The 26,105-nt window shown below is 48.2% G+C and overlaps 1 protein-coding gene across 9 annotated transcripts in view; it reads right to left on the bottom strand.

Moving 5' to 3' along the window:
• The window catches only part of LOC135905678 (kinesin-like protein KIF26B), a 760,359-nt gene that overhangs the window by 85,313 nt on the left and 648,941 nt on the right, over positions 1-26,105 (bottom strand). For all 9 annotated transcript variants that reach the window (XM_070521909.1, XM_070521906.1, XM_070521907.1 and 6 more), the window contains one exon: positions 1,105-1,257. In XM_070521909.1, coding sequence (XP_070378010.1) covers positions 1,105-1,257 — 153 coding nt within the window. The remainder of the gene's footprint in view (positions 1-1,104; positions 1,258-26,105) is intronic.

Here is a 26,105-nt window from a genome sequence, read left to right as displayed (position 1 = left end):
AAAAAAAGAGAGAAAAAAAATGCACACAGTAACGCGATGTTGCGCGCAACAATAGTCAAAGGCGTTCGCACAATTCACATGTCCTTAAGAACTTGAGCAAAGCCCTTAAGGCCTTGAGTGCCGAAACCCGTCTGGACCAGTGTCCTAGAACTTTCTCTTCTGTGAAGGGGCGATTGTCCAGTTTTTCGAGCACGGTCACGAGCACTTTTCTTTGGATAGCTTTGGTCATGCACCTACCACGTACCAACGTTCCCGCTGGACGCCTCAGCCTCAGCCGGGTACTCTGGTCGGTTTTGGAACGAGGTGTCCTTGACGCGCGAGGGTAATGTCCCGCGTCACCGCTTTCGTAACGAGTAGCATGAGAAGAGAGCCGGTAGGCTATCCTGTCAAAAGAGGGTTTCGTGGTCTTGAAATTTGGTATTCAAGTAGCGATGGAGTCTCGACGTAAGTAGCATTAGTGAAGGCTAGTGAATGAGGCAACCAGATATAACCGCCAAGAAAAGCGCTGACTCATGTACGCTCAAATTTCCCACCGATATGTCATTTTTCGCTGTATTTTCTTTCGATACAACGGATGCGGCACACGTTGGTCAGCTGATGATCAATCGGAATTTATTGTACACTGAAGAGCTCGTTAAACACTCTAGCAAAGGAAAAAGAAACCACCGATTTCATTCGCTCATGAATCGACTCATTCAGACTCGCACCAAACCTGGCTAGGGGGTATACCAGAGTAGCACCCCAGAGTGGAGGTCATTCAGACTCGCACCAAAGCTGGCTAGGGGGTACCCCAGAGTAGCACCCCAGAGTCGGGGTCTGGGTGAATCGACTTGAGTCTCAACTGGCTAATCTTTTTTTGTGCGTCGATTCGATATCGACCGAGTGCGAATCCGATACTGAGTGAGTCAGCGTGAACTGATTTCGCGTGAGTCGACGTGGCCTCAGGGATGCGTGGGTCCAGATGCGAGCCAGTCGAGCAGAGTCTGAGTTGCGTCTGCCACCGATCGGGTCGAGTCGATTCGAAGTGTTTTGAGCATGCTGGAGTCGAGCAGGTCGAGTTGAGCGAGTGCCGAGTGAAAGGGCTTCCGTATACGAACAGCTCACCTGTTTCTTGCGCGAATCCAGTTGGAGGAAGCTGGAGGGTCCTCCAACCGTGGCTCCAGGTTCGTGTGCCGGAGAATGCGACGGCGTCGAGGAGGACGACGAGCACTCGCCAACGGTCGACGCAGCGGGGCACACTCGAAGCATTACTTTCACCTGCGCAGCAAGAAAATTAAAGAAAACGAATAAACGGAAGTTTAATAGAATGGTTTGCATTTTGAATAGCCGGCGCGCGGACACGTCTACTAAAAAAGAAGTAAGGAAATTTTAACGGATGTATGAAGAGAGAGAGAGAGAGTAATATACGAAGGCAGGGATGTTAACCAGTCAGTAGTCTGGTTGGCTACCCTACGCTGGGGGAAGGGAGAAGGGGAAGCGAGAGAAGGGAGAGAGAAGGTGTAGATACGTGTACGGACAGCACTTGAGTTAAAGACGCTCGCGCAAACCAGAAGTTCTGAGAAAGCATAAAAGTGCCTTCACTGCCTTCTGAGCCGATGATCGGTCGGAACGGTGCTCTAGTAATGTATGATGTATGAAAACGCTTAGTATACTATACGCATACATTAAGAACAGCTTGAGCTGAAAGCAAACAATTCTAAAGGCACCACAAAGAATGCAAGTGGAGTGATGTAGAGTTCTTTCCGAATTTTATTGTTAACAGAGGGCGTTAAAATTTCAGTAAAACGCACTTAAAGGGACTAGCTAGTATGTACATATTCACTACTCATTGGCCGTTACCTCTATTCGCATAACTGCGCGGATACCTGGGAAGATCACTTTTAAAGAGGAGGACGACCCGTACAAAGCTTCATTATTGACTGGTTAATGAATACGGATGAATGAATTGATGTATGTACGTGCGTGCGCACGTGTGTGTACCGGGTCTTTCCCGAAAGGTGTCCGAAATTCCCTAAAGTTAGGGATGATTAGAGGTTAAATGCTTTCCACTACATATGCGCAACTTGAAAAATGACTCGACGTAGTAACTTCCCAAAGATATATGCAAATTAGACTAATTCTTTTTTTAAACAAAATAGTCACATGATTGATCTCGACGAGGGCATTGAAGCGCGGTACCTGTAAGAATCCCGCAAAAAGAAAAGTTCCGGCAGAATCAATTATGCGTTGATGTCGCTGCGAGCGATAGCTTGCGCATTACGACGCAAGAGACGCGCTGCCAGATTTCAGAATAGAGGATATGCGCCGCTCGAAACCAAAATGAAGCGATCCAGTGTATCTGGAAGCATTCGCTTTCTGTGTAGCAAAAATCGAATGTGTTTCGTAGGAACAAGTGTTACAGTGAGTTTACTGAGGACGCTCTAACGCGTACCGACGATATATCTTTCTCTTTTTTTGAGGGAGGGGGTCTACAGCGTTCAAATTTTCATTTAACGCAAAAATAAAAACTTACACAACTCGAAAATGTCACGGCAGTATTCCTTTAATGCATACGGCAACTCTAATAAAAAGCACGACGTTAACCGGTTAAATGCGAACTCGTCTCCGTCGCCCTACTTTCGATTGGACCCCCGCCCTCCAAGCCATGCCAGTCCATTACAGCTCTTCCGGGATCGTTTCTGTTTGTAAACACGCGTAAACCAGGGTAGGGGGGATGGGGGGGGGGAGGACTCACGAATGCTTGAGTAGTATATGGTATCGGCCTCTTTGTCTCGGCAGCGTAATGGAAGGTCGAGGCAAAGCACGCACAAAGCGACCTGACGCACTAAACGCGAGAAGATCGAGTAATAGAGCTCCTGCGCCCATTTCCCGAAGGCTGCCGCTGTGCGCCGTAATACAACGGGCGCGCGATATCGTGCACGACGCGCAGTCGAGACGAGGTCCGTAACTCTTCCCGGTGAAACGGGGAGACCCTTCAGTCCCAAACACCCCCCCCTTCCCCACGTGATCGAGGGACAAAGGGGAAAGAAAGGGGAAAGCGGGAGGGGGAGAAGTCGGTAGAAGCGTCCCGGAGGCAAGTCGCGGTGATACCACCAGAGGAAGGACTCTTTGGGAGCGAGGCAAGAAGACGAATCCGAAGACCTCGGGACAAAACACCTACGGCGACGCTTGGGAGAGGCAAGCGGCGCCTCATCTCAGAACGCAGTTCAACTGCGCTTTTCCTGGCTATGGCTATAAGGTCTCGCCCCCTGGCGGCAAGTAGGAACACTAGGAGGAGCAGCGACAACAACAACGCTTGACAACGTAATCGAAAACAATACAAGCTGAGAGAGGAGCCGAGGAAGGCGAACGCAAGCGTAGAGGCAATAGACCGAGAGGAAGCGAGCGGCGGAGTGGTACAAACAAGACTAGCGGACAGGAAGAGCGAAACAGGAAGAAGAGGAAGAAGAAAAAGGAAAGGGGGTAGGTGGGGGAAGCGGCTGTGGGAGAAAGGGAGGCATTTCCTCGAATAGGGAGCAACTACAGAGTGTGCCGGCTCGCGAGCATGGTCGACCGCCTCCTCACCGCGCCTTGCGCGGGAGCCCCCGTTTCAGGGAGCATCGCCGGTTTCCCTCGGCCGCGCCCACGAATCGCCGCAGCTATTACGGCAGATGACGATGCGACGCACCCGCGGCAGGCGAGCACTCGCGTGGCACTCGGAGCGACCCTACGCGCCCCCTGGTGGCCGTAAGCGAGAACAAATAAACCGACTAAAACTGCGGGACGCCCGGACTGTTCAGTGTGGGAAGAAAAAAAAGAATAGCAGTTGGGTGCCCGGAGTCGCTTGGGCGTTTGTAGTCCTCGGTGGCTTCTTCCGTGTTCTCTCTGGCGAGAGACAAGTGCCTTCCGTCTTTCTTGCTATCTCCGTGCACTATACGCTCTGCTGCTGAGCCTACTTTTCGGGCGAAGGACAGCGGATGAGTAGCATTTTTTTTTTGGTTTAGTACTGGCGACAGCGTTAATAAAGCGGCGGAGAAGAAGAGCTAGGCGCTCACTCGGACGTACACCACACGTGCCTGGCTTGAACGCCGAATGTCTCCCTTGTTGTTATTGTTCTTTATGGGAGGCCAAGTCAGATTGGTTCCAGAATTGGTTAGTCTAACGGCTTCGGCATCGCTGGACGTTGGACGACTCCACTCGGATAGGGGCACGGACACCGTGAATGAATGACCGGGCAAAGCACGAGAAAGTCGTTGGTTAGACAAAGAGAGATAGGAAGAGAGCGACGGGACACATGATAGTTTCGCATCGGGTCACGTGCCTATAATCGGGTCCGCGCTTGTTGGAAATAGGCGGGTAAGGGGGATGACAAAGGACGCGTAGCGCCGGGAAGGAGGCAGGGAAAGAGCCAGTCATGAAGGGTATCTCGCGGGACGCAGTATAAGGGTCTGATGTAGGAGCCAATTGAGTAGCGGGCTGCGGGGGAGGCAATGTAGGTTGGATGGTCGAGGAAAGTTCCGGGAACGGGGAGGAGGGGTGGAAATGCGGGTGGGGGGGCGGTGGGGGGTGGATTGAACGACACCTTATTGGGCTCTTGTTAAAGACGAGGACAAACGGATACTTTTCTTTCCCCTGGCGACTGACCGGAGAAAGCGTTCTTGTGAGCGCGCTGCCGTCGTACTCCGGGCCAATTGGTGGGTAGTATATTCCTGGCTAACAGACACACACAAACATATACACATTGCGCGCACGCCCCCCATTCCCCCGTTCCTTCCCCCCCAGAGGTGCAGTGGCTATTGGTCTGGACAGGCAACGGCAGTAGCCGGCCCTTGGCCTCCGCTCGCCACGGCCACCTCGGGAGCTAGGACTCTCCAGGCGCGCGTTCAATAACTCTGCGCGAGCACCTTCTGGAACTCTGCGTTGAGGGCTCTCTGGGGAGCGGGGTGGCTGACCGGGGCCAGGCCGCAGACCCTGTGGAAGTCGGGGCATCGGCTATTTCTTCGTCGTGTACCTCTCGTTCTATCCCTGTGTCCATCTAGATGGCGGACTGCATCCGGCCTCCGGAAGTCACTGTCCGATTTCGGATGCCAGTGACGACGACGGGTGTTCTGTGCGTTCTATTCGGACCGTAAACGCGCGGACCAGAGACAGTTTTAGTAGTGAGATCGGAGCTTCGCATTTCGGGCGAGCGCAAAACACTTTGCGGGACGTTGCACTGCGCGTACCTGGAATAATAATTTAACGTAAGGCAACGCAGACGCAAAGAAAACAGTTAATGTACAGAACGTCTGTTGGTGCTCTGTGGCAAATCTGTTTGAGCCAACACAATCCATTAGCCACATCTCTTGTCGTTTACAGGTCGACGCGTCACGCCAGACCCACGAACGCCGTAAATCGCTCAACCATCTCCTTAATTGGGCGCACTAGCAGAGCTCTCATAACTTGTGACTCGGGCAAATGAAATGAATCGAAAGCTCAATTAGTACCATGGCAATCAACGAGAACGTGAGCGCAGTCACTGGCATGCGATTCACTCTGAAGCGGGAGCCGCAGGGTTGGCAGTGTTTGACGGCGCTATTTCTGAACGTACGTTAGCAATACGTTAATCAGAATCGCCAAATAACGTACGTTAGCATAGCCTGCGTAAGCCACAGAAGCCGAATAGCGTCCGAAGCATACGTTATTGAGTACAATGCTATTTATTTATGCACCCAAGGCGTTTACGCTTGCGTGAGAATGTTATTGTAATAAACATAAAGGTTTCAACCTGTTAGCATGCACATTGCCATTTACTAGATGTTGAGATACCAGCGACGCCGCCATGGAGCAACGCCACTCGTGGCTCCACCTTCTGAGAATGAGTAGAACGACAGCTAATAAAACTGGCATTGGAATAACGGGCTATGTGCTAGTTACCGCTGAGAGGGCGCCATCACGGTGTAGTCATGAATGACCTATGGTGGTTCCCTTTGTCTCCTCCGACAAAAACGGCACAAAACAAGCAAACAAAAATATTTCTAAACCGGTGTTTCGAATAAAAACAGCGCCGCAACCCCCCCCCCCCCCTCCCAAGAAAAAAATAAACAGGACGCCAACGTGCGTGAAGCCATGGCGGCCAGAAGGCCAACGTGAATAAAAAACTTCTTTTGCGGAAAAAAAGCCCATTCAGCCTAATCGGTTGGTTATACGAGCGCATTTAATCGCACACAGCAGTAGCATTGAAAGCTGGTCTCTTCACGCTAACAAGTTATTTGAAAAAAAAAGAAGGCTTATGGGGAACCAGCGCTGGCCAGGAGGCGCTACATATTTTTCATGCGTAACTAAAATATGCTGAAACTGTCCGATAGGGAGGCTACGAAGATGGCACGACATATTTAGCGATAAGAAACGTGCACCTGTATCAATGTTTGCCTAGCGCGATGCGGCCAGCCAAGTTCTGTCCATGGCCATGCGCGCTGCGTAAAGCGCATGCGCTGGTACGTCCTCGCACGTCGGTTCCCTGCCATTTGAGGAGCCGTGAAAAGTGTGACTCAAGACAATCGGTGAATTTGCTGACACGAAATCACTGCGTGTGCTACTGGAAACTGTGTCTACCGCTCGCTAGGCTGTGTGTTTTGGCGCTGCTGTCGGCACGCGAAGCTTCAGCGCTGGTTGCCCATATACCCTAACCGATCTCGTAAACGAGTGCGCTTGCTCGAGCGTACCGTTTGCCTTGAAAGCAGGGTTCACTACAAAAAGCGCATAGTTGCGGCAAAGCCAATCCGCCTTCGTACGCTTCTGTGTTCCACAAGCGACAACTAGTTAGCATACCGGTAGCATAGCGGTAGGGAACCGTACACATCAACTGCAATGAAAGCCGCTCTCTCCACGCTAAGCACTTATTTGAGAAAAATCTTATCCGCTGCAACCGGTCTCGTAAGCAAGCGCGCATACTCGTACGTATAATTTGCGTTGAAAGTTGGGTTCGCCACAATAAGCCTCTAGTTGCGGCAAACCCAACCTTCCTTTGATCGCTTTGAGTTGAGTTGAGTTGAGTTGTTGTAGGCTACTAGTGGGATTAGCCTTGCAGTTGCTGCCGGCAATTGCTCCACCGTAGCGACACTTAAAATAAATAAATCACATAATCAGACACACACCTCCCAATTACAAATTCACCATGTGGAAGCCAAATCCGTGTCCTGTAGGTAATTTAACACAAGGCTTCTCTGTTCTACAGGTAATACAAATTATGAGGCATTAGGTGCGAGAAATCACGGTCTGATTATGAGGCACGCCTAGTGGGGGTCGTGCGCCTAAACCTAAGTACACGGGTGCTTCTTGCATTTTGCCCCCATCGAAATGCGGCCGTCGTGGCCGGGATTTGATCCCGTGACCTTGTGCTTAGCAGTGCGACACCAAAGCCACTAAGCAACCACGGCGGTTCTACAGACAATAACTAGTTAGCATATCGGTAGTGCATGGGCGGGAAGTAGAACGTTAACTTAGGAACACTTGACGTTACTATGAGTGAGTAAAAAATAAAAAATAAAAACCCTTGACTTTCGATTTTAGGAAGTGGCGTACTACCGATTGCACCATCAAACTACAGGGTATATTTTCTTGCGCTACAAGAATCCAACGCACTGCAGGAGGCGTGCCGTAAGCGAGGCATGCGCTCATAGTTTATTATTATTGAAACAACCTGTCGCAGGTAGTGCTGCAACGACAAATAACGTCGGCCGCGGAAGCGATAACAGCGACCACGAAAATACCCACTTGTGTAACCCGCAACATATCATCGGCAGGTCGCGGTAATAAGCCATACGACTGAGTCGTATAAACCAACAAACAGAAAAAAAGTCCAGCGACCACGCGCAAGTCGTGGATTGTATGTCAAACCCTACATGCAAAGAAATGGCAATGCTTTCGCGAAGCCTTCTGCCGACAGAAACATGACGACAGTGAAAGGGACAATATATGCAGCAGACAACACAAATTCCAGCTCAAGTAGCCCTCCCAACAACTGTTGCTGAAAAAAAATCAGCTGTCAACATTATCTTCCCATCATTAACTGCGATACCAAGCCTGTGGCAGTAGTATGTTTTGCGGCGAAGTTCTGTGGGACACTTTTGACCACCAAGCTGGAGGGCTTCTAATATTGCCGAACGATAAAGCGTGCTCAATTTTATGGCCAAGCAATACTATGGCGAATAGCTGTACTGCACAACGACCTCTTCCCCAATACCATGATTGGCTTCCGCCCGAAACTTTCTGCTCAAGATATCATGATTCAGCTCAAGCACCAAATTATCGATGGCGACAAAACCTCCAGGCTGGACACCAGAGCCATCTTGGGGCTAGACCTAACCAAGGCCTTCGATAACGTCACGCATGAGGCCATACTGAACCAACTGGCCCAACTCCAGGTTGGCCATCGAACCTATAACTACGTAAAGAATTTTCTTACAGGTCGCACGGCCACCATTACCATTGGAGGGTTGCAGTCGCCAATTATTCACTTCGGCAGTAAAGGCACGCCGCAAGGTTCGGTTCTATCCCCTTTTCTGTTTAACGTGGCCTTGCTCGGACTACCGCCTGCATTAGCTAGCATCCCCAACCTCAAGCATAGCCTCTACGCAGACGATATCACCCTGTGGGTCACCGGGGGCAGCGACGGGGACATCCAAGACACGCTGCAGCAAGCCATCAACGAGGTCGTTGCATACGTAGAACCGCGCGGCCTGGCGTGTTCCCCACAGAAATCGGAGCTCCTTCTGTACAAGCCTAATTGGGGAGGTCGACGTCCAGACCCTCACCCACCCGAGATAGAACTCCCCGTGCACCAGCAACGCATACCTACAGTACCTAGCATTCGTATCCTTGGCTTACGCATCCAACAAAACGGCAGAAACACGGAGATACTCAAGCAATTAGATAATCATGTACACCAAACCACTCGCCTCATTGCACGCATTTGAAATCGACATCATGGCATGAAGGAAAGCAACCTTATACGCCTGGTAACCGCCTACGCCTTGAGCAGGATCACCTATGTCGCCCCGTACCTTAGCCTCAATGCAACTGACAAGTCCAAACTCAATACCATGATCAAGAGGGCCTATAAACAAGCCCTACATCTTCCCATCACCACCTCTAACGAGAAACTGGACGCCCTAGGCATTCATAACACCATAGACGAGCTTATTGAAGCGCACCGTATTAGCCAATACGAACGACTTGCCAATTCCACCACGGGCAGGCACATTCTAGGCACCCTAGGCATAACCTACACCACCCAATTCGGACCAAAAGTACCCATCCCTCCAAACATTCGTGATCAGCTAGTTATCCCGCCCATACCTCGTAATATGCACCCTGAACACAATCCGGAGCGACGTGCAGAAAGAGCTAAACAACTACAAAAGCGCTACGACCAAGCCGCTGACGTAACCTACGTGGACGCAGCAGACTACCCCAACCAAAACGCCATGGCGGTAGTCGCAGTCGCGGGTTCGCAGTACCACCTCTCCGCGGCCGCATCAATATTCGCCACGCAACCCGAAGTAGGCGAAGAAACGGCCATCGCTTTAGCCTACGCGGCTACCAATGCACACTGGATCATCAGCGACTCAAAAACGGCCATTCGTAACTACGCAAGAGGACTGATAGCACCCCAAGCGCAAAAGATTCTCTCTGGCACTCCTCTCTCAAGGCAACGCCGCGTGCAGATCATCTGGGCCCCTGGTCACTCGGGTCTGGCTGGAAACGAAGCCGCCCACGATGCCGCCCGAGCTCTCGCACACCGGGCGCATCATCCTTTTCCTGCGTCTTCCGATCCCGACCAGCCCTCTGTTCTGCATCGCGGTCACGCGCGGGACCGAATGGTCACGTTCAGAGAAATTCTACTGCACTACCGCAGAGAGCGGTTACGCTACCCCCCCGCACACAAAACACTGACTAAGTCTCAATCCACCACTTGGCGACTCCTTCAGACACGAACTTTTCCGAACCCCGTGCTTTACAACCACATGTACCCCGATGCATACTCACCACTCTGCAAAGCGTGCAAAGCCCGCGCCGACCTCAATCATATTATTTGGCAATGCCCCAAAGCCTCACCCACCAACACCTCCCGCACTAACACACGCATCATTAGTACGGCCGAGCAGTGGGAGACATTGCTGCTCAGCTTGGACCCAGAGGAGCAGCTCTGGGCCGTCCGGATGGCCGAAGACGCCGCCAGGAAGCAAGAACTGGCCGCCGTCTGAGGAAGGGGGGGATTGGGGGTTAGCCTCCCGACCCCCGCCACCCCTTAACCCCATCAAGGACACAATAAAGTTTTATCTCTCTCTGTACTGCACAAAAAAAAGAAGAAAAAAAAACCCCTGAAAGTTCGCACAATGTCAACATGTTTACACTACAGGCAATCACAATTTTATCATTCAATTTTACCTTAGGATATACCCAAAATTATGCTTATTAAACTTGATGCATGATTCGAATATCTTTTATTTGAAAATGCAAGGAGAAAGCGTCCCCGTACGTTGAACGAAATCGACAACGCGCGTTTTTTCTCAGCGTGGTAGACTGGTAATATTGATCTTTCGTGTATTTCCAGCGCTTTAAAAAATAGGAAGAATGAGAGATGAAGAAAGACGGAAGAGCAGGTGAGGAACTGGTAATATATCTTTTTAAGGTACTGGCAATCCATTAAACGTCGATATCCCAACTATCTCAGCTGCCTGCGTCTAGACTGGTGATATACGCGACTGGAAGTTTCTCGTGGCCGCATGTGCTCACTTCTTCAACAGTGCGTTCGAAGCAGTTTATTCGGTCGCCACCAATCATCATCGCCAAAAAAAAATAACGAAACTGCGCTAGACCGGTGGTGAGCAGATGACGCCAGCGCGAGGATCCAGACGGCGCTCGTGGCATCCGCGCACCGTCGTCTGCTCGCCGTCGTCTGCTCGCCATCGTCTGCTCGCCATCGAAGTTCGGCCGCTTCCCGATTCAGCTTCCCTTTTTTTCCCTCACGCAAAGAAGCTCCCAGGCTCTGCAGCATGGACTCCGCGACGGCGCGGGCTCTCTGTCACCGCTAACTACGAATCGAACGCACCGCGTCGTTCCATTCACAAGAATGAAGACGCAGATCGGACAAAATAAGGAAACTGCACGTGAAGCTGAACGGCGCGGTACGGTCGCCGGAACCGCTACGCGTGCCACAGCGAAACCAGTAGCGAGGCCAAATAAGGAAATAAGGAAGAAAGATAAAGAGAGAGAGAGAGAGAGAGAGAGAAAAGAAAAGAAAGACAGAAAACGTGGCAGCTTCGCGTACCTGACGTTTCTCTCCGATAGGAAAGAAACGGACGCGCGCGAGGATGATGAGGATGAAGAGTGGGGAAAGGAGGGGAATGCGAGTTCCCTATAGTCAGCCTCTGTATGGCACCTCAGGGACACCGTCAAATGGAAGAGCACAGTCCACCTTTTTTTCTGCCTCCCTCTGTCTCTCGCGTACGCATCGAAGCTTCGCGAGCTCTCCCGCATACGACGGGTCGCAAGCGACAGGATCGCAGCGCAAAAAAAAATTAAATAAAAATAGATAACGATTGAAATGGGGAAGCAAGGTGGAAGGGACGGAGTATGGAGGGATAGTCGGGAGGGAGGGAGGGAAGGCAGGTCGTGGCCTGAATTCCGGGAATTTCGGGACGACCCTATAGCCGTAATTTCTTCGTCGAGGTTCGCCGGCGCACATTCGCCTGGCTGTGTACGGAGAGGCGCGGAGGAAAAATTGGCCCGCTTCGAAAAGAACTCGCCGCCCGACCGAAACCGGGGTCACGTTTTCTTCGTAGGGTAGTAAGAGGAGGCGTTCGGCGCGGAATGGGGAGGAGGGGAAGGCGGCAGAAGGCACAGGGGATCCTTTGCGGTGCGTGGCGTTCGAGATATCAATGGGGCGTCGCAAGAGCGTGCCGAAGGAAACGAGAAGGGCCTCTTGAAAAGACTCTACGTCTCATTTTTATTTAGTCATTTCTGTTTAGGGTCGCGCGCCTTGCGGCAGCCGCTCAGATTCGAGACGTTAACCGCTCTTCCCGCTCCGCCACCTGAGGGTATGCGTTTAGAGTTTTCAAAGATGGAGAGCACAAACACGATGGCAACAATACTGGTATTAAGGAAGTCGTTTGGGATACCGAGGCAGAAGTGAATGGTATGTCTTTGGGAGATGACGATGATGAGTAATGAACGCTAATGGAGTTTGACGCTGCCGAGACAAGACAGCGGCTATAGACAAGCTGCATATTTGGGGACGAACCGGCGTAAATAATGCAGACCTGAATAGCAAACGATTAGCTAAACACTTCTCTAGTTCACTGTTCGCGTGAACACTATGAACAGTAATGTTTGAAAAGTAGCTTTTCGATGTAGCTTTTCAAAATCGTGGTCAGGTCATTTCCGTTATGCCTTCATCGTCTACAAATCACATCGCCCTCTGCGTCGGATGTGAGGTGTCCTGGTACGCCTTCCTATTTTTTTCCTCGTCTTTATCTCCTTTTCAAGCTGGTGGGTACGTGTTTTCCCGTTGGTCACCCGATTTCGAGCCATCTTGACCTTTTATTTTGTTTGTGTGGTGTTCATATATGTTAACATAGCTAATATTAAAGCAGAAACGTGGGCGAATGGTACGAAAAAATATAAACTTTTCAATATTGGTCAGACAACATATCTTGCAGACGCAGCTGTCTTTGCTCCTTTCGTTTGGAACCTTTCCTTTATTTTTTAGGTAACCTGGACTTTGTAGTGACTAGGTACCTTTAAAATTTAAGATTCATTCCAATGAACTTTCGGTACATGAGGCTAAAGTACCTGATTAGATCAGAACGAGGCACGCTGGTATCGCCGCCGGGTGTACAAGATATCGGCTTCCGTAGTGAAGGATTCGCTTTCCAATTATTCGTAAGTACGTATAAGTTACGCTTACTTTTTATCATATTCTTCTCCAATCACTCATTTTAATTAAGATTTCAACCATGCGTCCTCCTCGCATGGTAAATTTGCGAAATAACTCTCGTAACGCGTTTAATGATCTTTCTTTTTTCGCTTACGGACATTACTGGACATGGACAAACTGTTACACATGAAACGCAGGTTCACATGCTGGATTACTGCGTGTTTACACCCCGATGCCTCACCACGCGAAAAAAAAATTCGTTCCGTGGAATTTGCCACCGCATCTTGTAACGAATCCCTCACTCGAATGAGTTTTCCGCGCGGAAAATATCGTAATAAAACCGTTGACGATTTGCATAACACGCCTTTGTCGCGCCTAGTCAGAGCGGGTGACCGGCTTGTCCCGATATCGGCGAAATGACGCCCGGAGTTTTTTCCACGGACGCGAATTTCCCTCGGGTGTTCCCTTTACCGCTGTGCAGGTGAGCTATGTTGTCGAGCGAAAGCTCCCCTTAGGAACACATAGCCGTCGCATCACTTCTCCTCAGTACAAAACATAAACCCATTATCAATTTTTTTGATAAATCGATGAACCGGTGCACTCGACAGACAAGTTTCACAAACAGGACGGAGTAATTTTGTAGGTACAGTGCATATGTTTAGCAGTAAAGAAACAAAAAAAAAACAGAAACGAGAATGAACACACAACCTCGCGTTTCACTTCAAAAGACGTTTTCGCGTAAATGTGCCGATATTCAGAGCGACGCCTTTCCCCACCTCTTCTACGTCGTTGAGAGGAGCATACGAAGAGAGCGATCGAGAAGAATGAGTCGAATTCCTTCGATTGTAAGTGACATACGCAAATTTTACCAATACGCGCGTACAAACCCATAGGAAGTTCTTGAGTCAGCGCTCGTCCTTGACGTCTCGTCCCCATCCGTATATATATATATATATATATATATATATATATATATATATATATATAGAGAGAGAGAGAGAGAAAGTTTTAGAGGCTTGCTCCACACAATTTCACATCTGTACGCCATTGTGTGTCGTTTTTAAAGATCGTTCTCCACTGACTCTCGTGAAAAGTAAAAAAAAAAAAAGAAATGAAAAAAGGCAGTGCCAAATCAAGTTTGTTTTACGTCATGGAAAAGCACAACTGAAAAAAGAATGCCAACAATAACGAAAACAGGAATAACAAACAAACAAACAAGCAAACGAGCAAAAGTCATCCTATCGCGTATTGCTTTTGTTTTTGCGTTGTGCAACAAGATGAATTCAATTCAACCGTAGCCCCGAACTTGCCACGCCATTTAAGATTCCTTTAAGCACGTTCTCCCAGGGATCGAGTGCTCGCAGCAGCATCGTCGAAATTGGCACGGGCCAATTTCGTTTTTGACAGCGAAGCACACGTCAGTGCGCGTTTCCCTTGGTGCCGTTTTTTTTTTTAAATTTTGTCCTTCGCATTCTCACGGACGAAGCCGCGCTAGCACAACCGAAAACGCCGCGCGTTGACTCTTCCGGCTTCTTCGCCACTTCGCCGTAATACAAAGCATAAGCACCATCGCGCCTACTTTCCAAATTTTTTTGGCCTAGTCCTCTCTCTAGGGAATCGCGCGCCAGCGCTCATAGAGAGAGACAGAGAAGAGAAAGGCAGGGAAGTTAACGGGAAGATAGATATCCAGTTTGCTACCCTGCAGGGGGGAAGGGGTAAGGGGAGACCGAAATATGTTTAAATAAGAACGCACACACCAACGCGCATAGTAGCGGATGACAGTTATAGAGAAAGCAAGAGCGAGAGAAAGATAATAAAAAGCCTAGTACGAAACGGAGTTGAAAGTACGCGAACAAATTATCGCGTTTGGAGGGCGGGCCAAGCGCATAGAGATCGGGAGATTAAAAATATTTTCCCTGCGTCGTGAGCTTTGCCTCCAAGCCTATATGTTTCGTTGCCATTCGTTATTTTCCTTTCTTTCTTACCCTGCTTTGAACCGTCCTTGAATCTAGTAGCGAAGCGGGAACGCTGGCGTTGTGACAGGGACAAAATACCAACAGGAGGATGCGCATCAGGGGGAGGAGGGGGGGGGGCCTAAACTTAGTCCCGCGTGATCCCGCGAGATGTCGCTGCGTCTTGATATAGAGCGTACCGTCCCGTTGGGGCGAGCTCGTTACGTCATCAATCATTCCCGTCCGCACCGACGAGTCCCTGCTGAAATCTTGTTCTTTCTTTCTTTCTTTCTTTCTTTCTTTTCTTTCTTTCGACGATGCTGTCTACTTTAGGTAGTTCTTGGTTGCATCGCAAGAGGGCAGGCCGATTTTGCATTCTGAACAAAAGAAATGTTCCCGGTACTGTTTTTCGAAACACAGCTACGCCTCCTCCCTTTGCGTGCCTCTTGTTATCTTTCTGAAGGTTTCTTCCATTTTCAAAGCGTCGGACGAAACTGCGCATTTGACAACACGGAAGCGGTTTGTTCTAAGCTGCACACGGAAGTGGATCGAGGGATGAAGCAAAATAAATATTTCGGTGGGGTAGGGGAGGAGCGGTTCGCCTTCTATGCTCAAGGTATGCTCTTCTGCTCTGACTTCTGCTATGGTTCCCACTCGCTTAGCAAAGAACTGTATCGCGCTAATCGCAACTCACCATGACTCGGCAAATTGGGAAAGTTTAGCCTCGAGAGGGTTAATCGCGGTCGTTACGCAGGGGGGGGGGGGGGATGACACGTGACTAACCGGAAAATGTGGGCGCGCCGCGATATGGAGAGCAGCCCTACTTGTCTTCACAAGAGTTTGGCGTGGTGCTCATTGTTGCCATTAGCGCTGCCGTCACGGCCGCCTGCCAAACTTAGCGGGTGCTATGCGAAAGTGCGTGGAGCCTGCAGGTGCTGTTATGTGCTTGTCCTTCCTTTGGGAGCTGGCGAATCAATCAATCAATCAATCAATCAATCAATCAATCAATCAATCAATCAATCAATCAATCAATCAATCAATCAATCAATCAATCAATCAATCAGTCAGTCAGTCAGTCAGTCAGTCAATCAATCAAGCAATCAATCAATCAATCAATCAATCAATCAATCAATCAATCAATCAATCAATCAATCAATCAATCAGCCAATCAATCGATCGATCGAGCAATCAATCTCGCTATTCTCGCTTGAAGAGCTTGCACGGGTAACTCCGCCTGTGCCCAAGCGTAGTATACAACGGAGTGAGCAAAGGAGTACGAAAAGCCTCGTAAATGGAGTGAAATAAGACCGGAGCATTTACTCATACGAAGGTGCTTCTTGCACTCTGCGCTGTTTTTGTATACTAGAGAAAAGTCTAGACCCCTTCGGGTCGTGTCTTGTACTGAAACAATAACCGTGGCCTTTCTTTTCTCCAAAGCTTTCCTCTACTTTTCGTTACTTTCCTGCCAAAAAAATACCACGTCGCCACGATAACGCGCATGCCGTTCGTAACCAGGAAGCACTGTGCGCGCAGCGCGATGTATGATGGTTATCTTACGGCGAAGAGACGCTTTCCAAACGTTTCGAACATTTTTTACAATGTACAGTGGCACACTGCACAGTGTACCACACCGACCGATGCGCGTTCTTTAAACGCTACGCGCAATCGACTTAGGACGATCATACTGTCGCATTAACGTGACGACAAGGAACGGATGTCTGTTTCTCGGATTCTAATCATCTTTTCGTTTCTCTCGTTCTTAAATCGGCCACCGATGTCACATACCCAGTCCGTCTCGAAGAACGAGCAGCGCGGTTCCTCTCTCCGGCAAACAGAAGGACCGACGCAAGAATAAATGTAGGCGCAGCGAGGCCTCTTCCATTCAAAGCCCCTTTAGTGGAGAGTAATATAAGGTAATCTGCAGGGGAACCCCGCACTCGAAGTAGGCACGCCTACTTGTAAAGAGCGGCCCACGAAGGAGATTGGATTATGTTAGTTCGCAGATTCGAGGAGCTCCGCGGAAGGCTCGCTCGAAATAAAGCGGGGGAACAAAAGACAAACCGAAAGATAAGCGACGTACAAAACAAGGGAGGTGGTTAAAATAATAACGAATTCTCGAGAGAGAAGAAAGACGGTGAGGTTTTCCAGGAGAGAAAAAAAGAAAAGAGAGAAAATTTGAAGCACGTTTCCGGCAGACCTCGGGAAGGATGACAAATTAAATTTCGATGAGGAAGTCCAACCGCCAGACTTCCGTTTCGGCTTCTTTCTTTCATTTTTGTTGCCACTTGCTCGCACTTTTTAACTTCTCTTTCGACATAGTTGTCACGATCGCGACGTGATGTATGTAAATGTGCGTGCGTGTGTGCGTGTACTCGCGCCTGTGCCTTTGGTTCGTGTCGCTCGCTTCAGCAAGCAGTTATTCTTCTTCTAATGTCTTTGTGATTTCTTTATCACCGAAGATCGCTTCAAAACGTCGTTCGTTTTCTCTCTTAAAAAAAGAAGAACGTGTCCCAACGCGAAATTTAAGGAGTTCCCGCCGCCAAGGGCCCATACATCTTTATCCGCCTCAAATCGCAAGTCCAAGAAATGCGCCGTAGAGTATTTCTCTGTACGCCACTCTGGATCTTTTCTCCCTTTATCTTCTTGTGCTTCTTGTTACCTTTCTTGGAAGGCAGACTCCGCCGCCAGCGAGAATTCTATGGCGGCAATTGCGGCAGTGGAGCAAATGCAGAGTGCGAGAAACTGATAACATTGAAGGTTTTAAAACTTAGTTACCTACGCCGCTGCTATAACCTCCTTCATTCGGTCGTTATCGCTTTTGGGCACCACAAATTGTATTGTATGAGGCTGTGATTCTACAGTTAGATGCGTCTTTGGGGAAAGAATGGGGCTATATATATATATATATATATATATATATATATATATATATGTATATATATGTATATATATATATATATATATATTATGTTCTTCTGGATGGCCAAAAGAACACTGCGGACTGGAGGCGCACGTCTTGTCCTGTATAAAAAGTGTCACTGAAATGGAGTGCCCTCATGTTTAGAATTTTTCGGGTTTTTTTCGTAGATTTGAAAGGGATTGCTAGGTTTATGCAGTGATCTACAAGGTAATATTTCTGAGTTCTTACACAGCTGATCAGACAACAGTTTTTCCGAACCTTTTTTTTCTAAAATCATATTGCATGTGTGAGAGACGAACAGCGTTGTACAATGCTAGAACTTGTGGGAACACCGTGCGATCACGCTGGAACGTTCGACGAGTCAAATAGCCGACGCGTCTGCAGACAGGCAGGTCAGGCTTCGACGATCGACGCCATGTGCAATTCACTGTCCTTCTGCCGTGGGGTGTAACGCACTTTTTTTGTGGGCACGGGTTCGCCCAATGAATGAGAGTTAATTTTGTGACTGCGTGGTTGCGCAATGACCCGCCTCTTCCTCGTCGCCACGACGTTACAGCGTATATGAATAACAAAAGAATTATCCCGATGCCGCTGCCTTTAAAGCCTCTGAGTATCAGTGGTACTCGCTAAAAATGATAAACATTTCAAAGGGCGGTACTCTTCATACCAAGTTCCCCTCCAAAAAACAGCGAGCTACTTTCTCGGAATCTCTGCTCGAAAAACAGAAGTGTTCCCTTTCACGCTGCTCTAGAGTCCAGAAGGTGGCTCTCACACTGACTGCAGAAGCAGACGATTTTTAACGTTCGCTTCTGGCGCGAGGAAGAATGTTAGGCCTAGCGAACTTTGGAGCGCAAAGCGTCGCTTTGAGTGCAGCGAACACGTGACGACCTCGCCGTCCAATGGGAGTGAAGAGTGCTCGGCCTTACAGCCAATCCCGATCGCGGAAATGCCGAGTGGGCGGGACTCCTACGCCACGCTATTGGCGGGCGTTTGTATCGGTTGCCAAGGCCGGTGAAACAATGCACCACTGTACTCAACGTCGTGAAAAAATAATAAAACAACAACAACTACTACACGGAAATAAAAAGAAAACATACGGACTGGCTGCCAATTTAGCGCAGCAGCAGCGGGAACGGTATTCTCGGGACTCTGAACGAGCGTGGTTAGAAACATCTGCGTCAAAATTTATTTCGCTCTCTCGCAAACTGCGAGAATCTCGTAAACGCAAACGGTCAAAATGGAACAGAAACCATGACAGCAGCAGCAGGAAAAAATATTATCGTTACCGAATAAACAACGCCGTGAGAGAAACAACAGCGCACGACGCCATCAGAGGGAACAAGTTTTTCGAACGATGCTTACAGCTGCAACACAAGGGCAAGGCGCATGACCATGGAGGCAGTGCAATCCATGGCAATAACCAATGCTCTCTAACTGCGTACCTAAGCAACTGTGATGGAGCACTACATCTTGCGCCAATATCTTCAGCCTTCTCTTAGAAATATAGAAATAACGGCGTCTTTTTTTTTCAAAGGAGACATATCAATCAGGGAAAGCATCAGGCAATCAGACATACTCTGAATTGGAGTTCGAGGTAGTTTAAGCCCAAAATTTACGTTCGTCATAAATGGCACAACGCCTCAAGGCGTTTAAGAATGGCGTCAGTACGTTTAGTAACCATCTTTCATTTTTTTTCCTCGCTTGAGTATAAATCGTTTCGCATTCCAAGAACTACGTTCTCCCCAAATCGTTCGAGAGAAGCAGAAAGTATAACTTCCGCAAACGATTGCAATTTCTGAGTTAACTGGGCTTCAGACTAACAGCAGTTAAATTTTTTTTTTACCCATTGCTTGCAGACAGATAGTAGTACGTTGCAGACTGCAGATATTACCGAATATCTCTGAGTATAATGGTGCCGTCGCTTTGATAAATTAAATACAAAACTGGTTGAACATCTTCCACGCTTTCCGGGCTAGGCAAGAGAAAATAGAGAACAATTTAGTGAGCAGGCGCCAACTACAGCAGGCGTTATTATAACAATGGGACGCATTGATGAATACTTGCCGTAACAGACATTGACGTAGTGATGGTTGCATGAAAGAAATGTAAATAGCAACAGCGCAGTGATGTAGCACACGCACACATACGCACACACAAGAAAAAAAGAATAATTTTGATCGCCATGGGTTCGCTGACGTGCACCTAAACCTAACTAAACGAGCGTTCCTGCCTTTCGCCACCCATGGAAATGCGGCCGCCGCGGCCGGCACTTCACTCCCGCAATCTCGTGCCCTCAAGCAACTACCATGGTCCTGACGCTAACGTTTTTTGTTGTTGTTGTTTTTTGTCTCATTAATATACGTCGTTTTCTTTGTGATTTAGTCTAGCGTATACGGATGGATCATGGGTCATTCTTGAAGCCTATGTAACTTTGAGAAGCGATTTTGGCTAGTTGGTTCTCCACAGTGTCAAGTGGTGCGGTCTTAGGTCCTCTTAGATCCCTCCAAGCTCCTGAGTGTTCCAGCGTCAGCTTTTGGAGTTGTCAAAAATTAGGAGAAGGCGGCGCTGCAGTCGCTTCCGCGTCGCATTCACTGTTCCCACTGCATTGTTGTCGTTCTTCCGGACAACAAATTGTCGAAACGGGAGGAGAGGAAGAATGAAAAAGAAAGAAAGAAAAAAAAGAACGAAATAAAGAAAGAAAGAAAAGAGAGGGAGAAAGCGGGGAGGGGAAGGTACTTATGGAGGAGCGGCTGCAATATACGAGAGGACCGAAGTATAACGCTTTCGCTTCGACATCCCTAACACCGCGCGGCGTGACGCCATGCCACAAATCAGTCTGGAACACGTGTGCCGTCTCTCTCTCCCTCTATCTCTCCCTCTCTCTCTCAATGCCAGCTGCGCTCAATGTCCACTGTCCTGAAACGAGCCGAACTAAGGAATAGCGGAGAGGGAGGATAGGTGAGAGGGGGCGGGGAGGTTGCGCGCGTACGTCCGTCATTGGAATGATATGGCGGCGAATCCCAGCGTCCTGCACGGGCGCATAAAAAACACGCGGTGCACCCCGCTCTATACTGTAAACATCGCTTTTGTCTTTTGTTTGTCCGCATATCTTTTCATTCTTTAAGGCCTTCAAACGCGCGCCGCGAACTTTGCCGCTCAGAAAAAAAAAAACAAAAAAACAAACGGCGCCCGCAGTGCGTTTCTTTGAGCGAGAGAGAGAGAGAGAGAGAGAGAGAGAGAGAGAAAGGGAGTACATTTGTTTAAGAAATGGCACAGAGGTATAGGCCTGAACATTAGTTCGCTGCAACGTATATAGCAGACGGAACTCTGCGCTCTAGGGCACAGCGGGCGCGGCGGTTCACACTAGAGCGTCATTCGCGGGCGATTACTGTCGGAGGCGACTTTCACGTTCGCGAGACTTCGCCAGACTATAGCGCCGGCGCGACGGCATTGAATGGTGATCTGAGTTCCTGGCACTATGCAAGGACAGCGTATACTTAGCGTTGTAATGCTGCTGTGGCCATGGTCTCGAGGGTGCGTGTCCACCTACAAGCTGCGGGAGGACGTGAGATCGAAACCACACTGCCACCAGCAGTCCCGGGGTTATTTATTTATTTATTTATTTAAAATTACCTTACAGGCCTCAAAGTGAGGCATTGAGTAAGGGGGGCAGTACATAGAAAATACATTGAAAACAAGACATCTATAAACCGTATCTGTTTACAACCTACAACCAAAGTACAACTGAGATGAAAAAAGAATTATTTAGATCACGATTCACTAGAGAAAAGAAGAAACATAAAAAACATAATATAATAACAAGGAATAAATCACACAGATTGTTTTCAGTAAAGTCGTGTAATTAATAACAACAGTAATGATGAAAAACAATGACAGAAAAGTTACGGACGCGACATTCCAACGAAACGGTAAACATAGCGACATAACAGCAATAATGCGAAAATAAGCTGTAAATATAGTGCAAGTATAGAAAGCATTGTGCGACAAACGTAAAACTTCACTTTTCTTTAGTCATGTATTTAGTCAAGGCATCACGGAATGAATCGTAGTTAGATTGGCTTGCAATGCTGTCAGGGAGCGAATTCCATATTCTGATAGCACGAGGAAGAGCAGAGCAATGGAATGCCTTTGTAGACCCGTAAAGGCGGGCATAGCTGAAATGATTATGAAGCCTATGTGACGTGGAGTAGGGTCGTTTCAAGCATGCGGGTGTTCGAGTGGAGTGAAGGAATTTGTGGAACAGTGTTAAAAGGGCAATGTCTCGGCGAGTGCTCAAGGATTGTAATGAAAGTTTAAGTTTTATTTGTGTAACACTAGACTGGTAGCTGTAATCGTTTATGATGAAGCGCCTTGCTCTATTCTGGATCCGTTCTAGCGTTTCAATTAGGTATTTCTGGTGAGGGGACCAAATGGGAGATGCATACTCGAGCTTGGGACGAACGAGAGTTGGGTAGGCTAGCTTGCGAACATTTGAAGGAACATTTCTTAAGTTGCGTCGCAAGTACCCCAACGATTGGGAGCACAGGGGTCCGCAGATTCGAATAAGCACAGAGCGCAGATTCGAATAGGCACAGGGGTCCCCCCATGCCCGGCACTCGAATTTAGTTAGGAATGAGCTGTTTTTTTTTTTTGGGGGGGGGGGGGGGGCAGGCCACGCTACGCAAGCCCCGTCGAACCCGGCGTGTACAGCGAAACCCTTGAGAGCGCGCAGAATTTTTCGCACAAAGCAAGCTGTTACCCATTATGAATACGTTCGAATGGTGTAATAATATTTGTGCTCTTGCTATTTGTAGATTTATTTATTTTGCGCAAAGATAATTTTGTTTATGTTGCACAAATCTGCGCCTTCGATTCACGTTGCCTTTCAGCCTGAGACGCAATGACGTATTGTATAAATTGCATGGGGGTCCAGCGGTAGAAGTGTTGCTAAGAGATCACGTGTTTTTGCACCAATGACTTTGCAAACATATGGAAATAAACTGAACCCTTGCCGGGGACAGGCACTCGCTGACCACTCTGCATGCCCTGGTTAGATTTAATCTTCGACGTTAAATTTGCTTAATAGTGTTTTTGAGCGATAATCGTGGTAATGGCTGAAGACAGGCCACAGCGGGGTAGGGCAGCCGAACAAACGCTCTCGCACATAATATGTCCTGACTACAGACGCTAATTTTAAACATCTTCTTTTGTCAAGTTTGGGCAAGACAATTTCTCATTTGCAATGCCTTCCAAAATTAGTTCCTAGTACATTCTTACTACCACCATTGCCAAAGGTCACTAGCAAATTAAAGAACCTTCTTTGAAGAATCATTAGAAATTTGTGATTGTCTTTTTCACGGCGAAGCCGACATATTAAGTGAAGTTTGTGCCGGCGCAGATTCAGCACTTATTGTGAGTCTTACGACGTTTCATCTACGAAACGGTATTACAGTGCAATACTATCGAAAATTTCTGGCGCGGTTTGGCCCAAAAATCCCCACGACGCACAACGAATCTCGAATACCACCACTAGTAAAATAGATGCTGTGCTCCAACCTTCAAACCAGCTATTGACGGGCTTCGGATGACATCCGGTACCTGAAGTCGTAAGTGTACAGCGTGGTTTACGCTTTCCTTAAGCCCCTCCCCCCCATCTAAGAAGATTAATTCAGTGGAGATTTAGCGGTAAATGGGAGAGAAATGCGGTAGCGTTACGTCACACATTTTTAGCGTTCCAGACCCATGATTTAAACCTCGTGCACCAAATTGCAAAGTGTTGTTCAAGAATTCAGGTACTCGACACACGTCCGGCCTCTTCATATATATATACATATATATATGCGTTATTCTCAACTATGGCTTCTCTACCTCTATAACTTTACTGGCTTTCCACACTTCGCACACATACTCTATTTTACTTTGACACTCCCATTGCTACCACGTTAAAAATTGCACAGAACTCTCGTTGTTCGTGCTCAGTTCAAGTTTATCGTTGTTAGAAGTTATTATATTATTCATTAAAAATTTGACATCGTAAAAAAGCACGATTGCTCTTTCAGCCAAACGTGCACGGACAACTTTGCCTGGACCTTAGCTCACACAACTCCCCCGGTCGCTCTGCCAACCTCGCAATTTTAAAAGAAAAACTTCAGGAACGTTTGCGAGTACCTCAAATCTATTTTATTGCACTCGACAATGTTTCACCGGCGGCGACTACGCTTTAACTTAAAGCGATTTCTTGAGTACGATCAAAATGCTCGTCTTGCCAAACGACACTTTTCATTCCTTCGGGGCATCGCTGTTGCATAACTGCGCAGCTAGCAGCCATGAAAAAGGTGGGTGAGAATCGACGTAGCGCACCTGGTGAGCATGAGGCGTTATTAAGGCGAGAGCCTTAATAATGGCTCGGTCCACAGAGTTTCTCCTTTTATTATCTACAGGGAAATCTGGCGCTGCTGCGCTGTGGTATGTATTGGAATGCCGGTATATTGTGATTTCGGATTGGCATCGTTCTCTGAGAGCCGGGAGACCTTGAAGACGCGCTTGGCAAGCACCGTTCAGTCTGACACAATGATTCATTTTCCACTAAAACAGCATCTAACATGCTGTTTCAGCTTCATTACTATACAACAACATGTTTTGTTTAATCATGAGGACTTGTTATTGGATTTCATATTATATGAAACGTGAGAAGTATCAGCGGGCTGCTAAAGTTGGAAGACAGACGACAAGACTGGCGCTTGCTTTGAAACAGCTTGTCGTCTGTTCCTGTTTTTCTTCGGCACGTCATGCATTGTAGGTGAGTGAAAATGTAATATGCGTGAATGCAAAAATTTTATGAATATTTTACTTGAAGAACGCGTAATTTGTGTAGCCATATTCGCGTTTTAGACGAAGCCTCTTACAACACCAGCCAACACAAGCCTCACAGACACATATACCGTCATGCCCGTGACGGCACAGCGTCCCTTAGGAAACTCCCATAGACGTTGGCGCCAGATTTCCCTCTAGCTGTTATAGTGAGAAACTCTACGGCTGGTATCCCCGATGGTCTGGAAAGCACGGCATGCGGTAAAGAAAGTCACGTGAGCTGGCCTCACGCAGGCACGCGTTCGTGTTCTTCTACAGCTGGCTCCAATGCCAGTCATCATGCCCCCCTCCCCCACAAGAAGGAATAGTTAATTAAGAAAGCGTTAATTTAGGCCGTCGAACCTGCAAGCGTGTGAACCCACGACTTTTGGTGTTAAGGCGAAGTTAATTAAGGCGCACTTATTTAATACAGAGTTAATTCAGACACTAGAACGCACGACCTTTGGCGGAAGTCGCACCCTCGACTTGTGTTGAAAGTCGGATCCACGACCTTTGGTGTTAATTATGGCGAAATTAATTAGGGCACAGGTAATTAAGGTAGCATCAATTAAGGCACTCGAACGCCCGACCTTTGGTGGCAGACAACAAGTAATGAGGAGTAACAAGGCAATCGAACGCGAATGTCAAGTAATTTAATGAATTTTTCTTGACCGCAAAGGCTTTCGCCATCACCCTCTTTGGCGTGTGCTTAAGTGACTGTGAATATCATCATTATTTGATTTCAAAACATATATATACACTTGACAGGCAACAGAAAGCGAGGAGCGGGCTGGCAACTGCCACCGGATGGGGCACCACGCCTACCTACTCTTCAGGTAGCAGGAGACAGGAAGGAAGGAAAAAAGGAAAAAGTGGACAAGGAAGGCAGGGAGGTTAACCAATTTAACTTAACCGGTTTGCTACTCTACACATGGGAGCGGGATGGGGGGGGATGAAAGATGGGGAGAAGAGATAGAGAGCAGAAACATAGAAATGGAAGATAGGAAGAAGGGGCGGACTAAAAGAGGAACATGTACGACGGACAAGGCGCTACATGTTCCCCTCCTAGTCCGCGTCTTCGTAGCGCTCTTTTCTTCAAGTATGCCGAACCAGCTCGCGCACATCAAGCTTCTGCTGCTTCAGAAGAAGGGGAGGAAAGAGGAGAGAAAGAGCAAGATCACAAATGTCAAAGAATAAAGCAGAACACACGCAATATAGATCACGTTCAGTAGGGCTGGTCACTGCAAGTAATGCTACTAAAGAATGTTAACATAAAAAAATCAGGCAGAAACTCCTGCGGTAGTTTCCTAAGTATGCGTAAGCATTGTGCCACATGCTCATCTCTCTGCTTTGCTATCACTTTACCTCTCCCTCCCATCTTTCCCCAGCGTAGGGTAGCAAACCAGATCTTCCCCTCTGGTTAACCTCCCTGCCTTTCCCCTTTCCTCTGTCTCTCTCTCTCTCTCTCTCTCCACGCAGCCTG

The sequence above is a fragment of the Dermacentor albipictus genome, chromosome 7 (assembly GCF_038994185.2).
Source record: "Dermacentor albipictus isolate Rhodes 1998 colony chromosome 7, USDA_Dalb.pri_finalv2, whole genome shotgun sequence".
NCBI lineage: Eukaryota > Metazoa > Arthropoda > Arachnida > Ixodida > Ixodidae > Dermacentor > Dermacentor albipictus.
This window is presented reverse-complemented; position numbering and strand designations above follow the sequence as displayed.